This window comes from Meleagris gallopavo, chromosome 21, assembly GCF_000146605.3.
Source record: "Meleagris gallopavo isolate NT-WF06-2002-E0010 breed Aviagen turkey brand Nicholas breeding stock chromosome 21, Turkey_5.1, whole genome shotgun sequence".
Classification (NCBI taxonomy): domain Eukaryota; kingdom Metazoa; phylum Chordata; class Aves; order Galliformes; family Phasianidae; genus Meleagris; species Meleagris gallopavo.
The window spans coordinates 8,461,778-8,464,575 of record NC_015031.2 but is presented as its reverse complement, the minus strand read 5'-3'; the positions used below and the strand labels follow the sequence as shown (position 1 = coordinate 8,464,575).

The window sequence follows — 2,798 nt, the reverse complement described above, 5'->3', positions numbered from 1 at the left end:
GGGGAGGAGCTGCTGGTCTGCAGAGAGCCCACAGAAACAGCAGAACTGCAAGCTCCAGTGAAAAGGGGATCCTGGGTTACGTTGTATCGAGAGAGAACCCGAAGCACCGCATCACGTAATGGGTTTATTTAGGCACTGTCTGGGGAAGGGGTGTCAACCCTGGCTAAAGAACCCCAAAGCTGCACGGCAGCACGTACCGCCCGCAGGGTCACCAGCAGGTTTGCGTAGGAGAAGAGGATGAGGCTGAGCGGCAGGACGAAGCAGGTGACGAACAGGGACAGGATGTAGCTGTTGTTGTTGCTGCCACCCGTGTACCAGTTAGGCCCGCACGATGTCCTCAACCCTGGAACAAACCAGATTTGACGCTAACCTACACCAAACCGCAGTGCAAACCTCCGAAGCACCTCTCGGTTCCCCAGACAATCTCCATACGTGAGCTGTGTGTGCTCTCCAGCCCCTCCCTGCTTGCACACAGCCGCGATGGACGCAGTTCTGGTGCCACCAATGTGCACCTCCTACCTTCAGGCACGTAGCTGCTCCAGCCCAGCAGTGGTGGGACGCTCCAGAGCAGCGCCCAGCCCCACGTGAAGGCGCAGCCGCTCACTGCGTGCCGGCGTTGGAAGCGTAAATCCCCCAGGGGTCTGCAGACCACAACGTAGCGCTCCAGGGCCAGGATGGCCAGCGACCACAGCCCCACGATGCCTAGGGGAGAGGAGGAAGAGGAGGAGGGGTTGGGGTCCAGCAGCAGGTCTTGTGCTGGGATGGGTGGCGGGGAGCTCCTGGAGGAGATTCTGCTGTGACTATATGTCAGATTTTTCCTTATGGAAGGGATCGCTGTGAAGCACTTGAAGATGTAAGCTGGCTTACATGTGATGACTGTGAAGCTTCATGGTGACAGCCAAGTTTAGTTTGGGAGCATTCAGAAGCTATGCAGCATTGAACCCCTCATATCACAGCCACGGTTCCAGTCCTTGTTTCAGCCTGGCACCAATTAGCACCAGCCCGACACAGCCCAGATGTTGGCTACAGCCCCCTGAGACGCAGCCCTTTGTGGCAGGGTGCTGAGAGGATGCTGGCTGCCCAGAGAAGCTGAGGATGCCCCCCACAGGTGTCCAAGGCCAGGTTGGATGGGCTGCATTCCTCAGAACTCTGCAGGCCAGCCCAACCCGGGCCATGAGCTCCGTGTCCTTACCTGTCAGGGAGACCATGAAGCCCTCCAGCTCACACATCTTCCTGCCGAACACGAAGAAGCCGTTGATGTTGTTGGAGAGGCTGATGGAGCTGCCGCACAGCGTCACCAGCAGGTCGGCCACGGCCAGGTTCACCAGGATGTAATTCAGTGGGGAGCGGAGCTTCTTGTAGCGGATGGACACCACGATGACCAGCCCGTTCACCACCGAGGCACAGGCGACCACTGTGCCCATCAGCACGGCCACCCCCACATATGTGCTTCGTGGGGCCTGGTAGGGCCACTGGGGGCCATCAAAAGGCCCTGGGGTCCTACTGGGAGGTGCCTGGGAGCTGTTGGAGGACATCGGTGCTTCTGCAGCACAGCACCTGTGGATCCTCCCCAAAAGCCGCCTCTTTATAAAGCCCCAGAGAGGAGCTTTGTGTTGAAACACCTTAAGCTTTTTCTTTTTAATCTGAATAACTCACCCTCCTTTTTTTTAAATAATCAGCTCTTTATTCCAGAGGGGATAAAGGTTGACTTAAGCCAAAAACCTGCTGCCTGCCTTCTGCCTCATTTAATCAAGTAAATAGGTTTGGTTACGTGAGCACTGCTGTGACAATGCAGCCCGGTGCTGTGGGCACAGTATGGGGTGATGGTGGTGGGGGGAACCCCATTGGCCACAGCTGTAAAGCCATGCGATAAACACTTTGTATACTGTTGATATAACCACACTGTGTTTGATATAGAATACAAATAGATAGTATAAATATATAAGTATATATGCACTACTGCAAATACATAAAGCCATATATTTATAGCTCTATATACAGTGCGGACAGGGCTGGGGTGATAAGTCTGCCCCTTCACAACGTCTGCAATGGAACAATTCATGCAGAACATGGCCTGAATGCAGCACAGGGCATTGCATGGCTCATCCCCAATGGCCTTCTGCTGATGCAGCACCTCTGAGTGATGCAACCTTAATGGCAACTTAGAGGTTTGGTGTCTAATCCTCCCTTGCCTAATCCCTCACCCTGAAAGTCCCCTTTGGGGATCTGTCCAGCAGAAAGGAGCAGGCGGTGCAGAACGATCCCCACTGGTTTAGAAGCATTAGGTGGTATGGCCAAGGCGAGACTCATAAGCTGCACCTCTTTTTTTCTTTTTTCCCCTTTTTATTTTGGGTTCTCGTTATAAATATTAACAAATTGACAAAAAATACACAGAGAGATAATACTGAAATACAAAATTCCTTTAGGATGCAGGTAAGGACGATTTCTGCAGCCTTCACATGGTAGCAAAACATTGGTATCAAACATGTCACAAGGCGGGCGCGACGACCACCGCTCTGCATGCAGCTGGGATGCACGGACAGTCTGCTTAGAAAAGGCTTCGGTACAAAGTGAGGAACCCCACGTGCCACAGCTGGGATTTGCTCCATCCCATCACTTCTTGACGGCCACTTTCCATGAGCTCCCGCACCCCAAAATCAGCCCCGGCAGCATGGGGCTGGAGCACCAGGAGCATCCTCATGGGCACGCTGCTGGCATCCCAGTAAAATCCATGCATATCTGTAGAATGCATTACAAATATGAAGTTATTAAAAAAGACCCTATGAACGTTTTTCTCC

The 2,798-nt window shown here is 53.2% G+C and overlaps 1 protein-coding gene across 1 annotated transcript; it reads right to left on the bottom strand.

The window, feature by feature from the left end:
• Nucleotides 1–21: 21 nt before the first annotated feature.
• Nucleotides 22–1,622, bottom strand: LOC109370606 (pinopsin). Its single transcript, XM_019621871.2, has 3 exons — nucleotides 1,193–1,622; nucleotides 520–702; nucleotides 22–343 (listed from the first exon to the last, which is right to left on the bottom strand). The coding sequence occupies exons 1-3, from the start codon at nucleotides 1,533–1,535 to the stop codon at nucleotides 129–131; spliced, it is 741 nt and encodes a 246-aa protein (XP_019477416.1). The 5' UTR covers nucleotides 1,536–1,622; the 3' UTR covers nucleotides 22–128.
• Between the last annotated feature and the right edge of the window lie 1,176 nt (nucleotides 1,623–2,798).

Coding starts and splice junctions, on each gene's coding strand:
- LOC109370606 (XM_019621871.2), bottom strand. CDS start 1,535: ATGTCCTCCAACAGCTCCCAGGCACCTCCCAGTAGGACCCCAGGGCCT. Junction 703..1,192: donor CTTCATGGTCTCCCTGACAG/GTAAGGACACGG, acceptor CCTCTCCCCTAG/GCATCGTGGGGCTGTGGTCG. Junction 344..519: donor GAGCAGCTACGTGCCTGAAG/GTAGGAGGTGCA, acceptor GGTTTGTTCCAG/GGTTGAGGACATCGTGCGGG.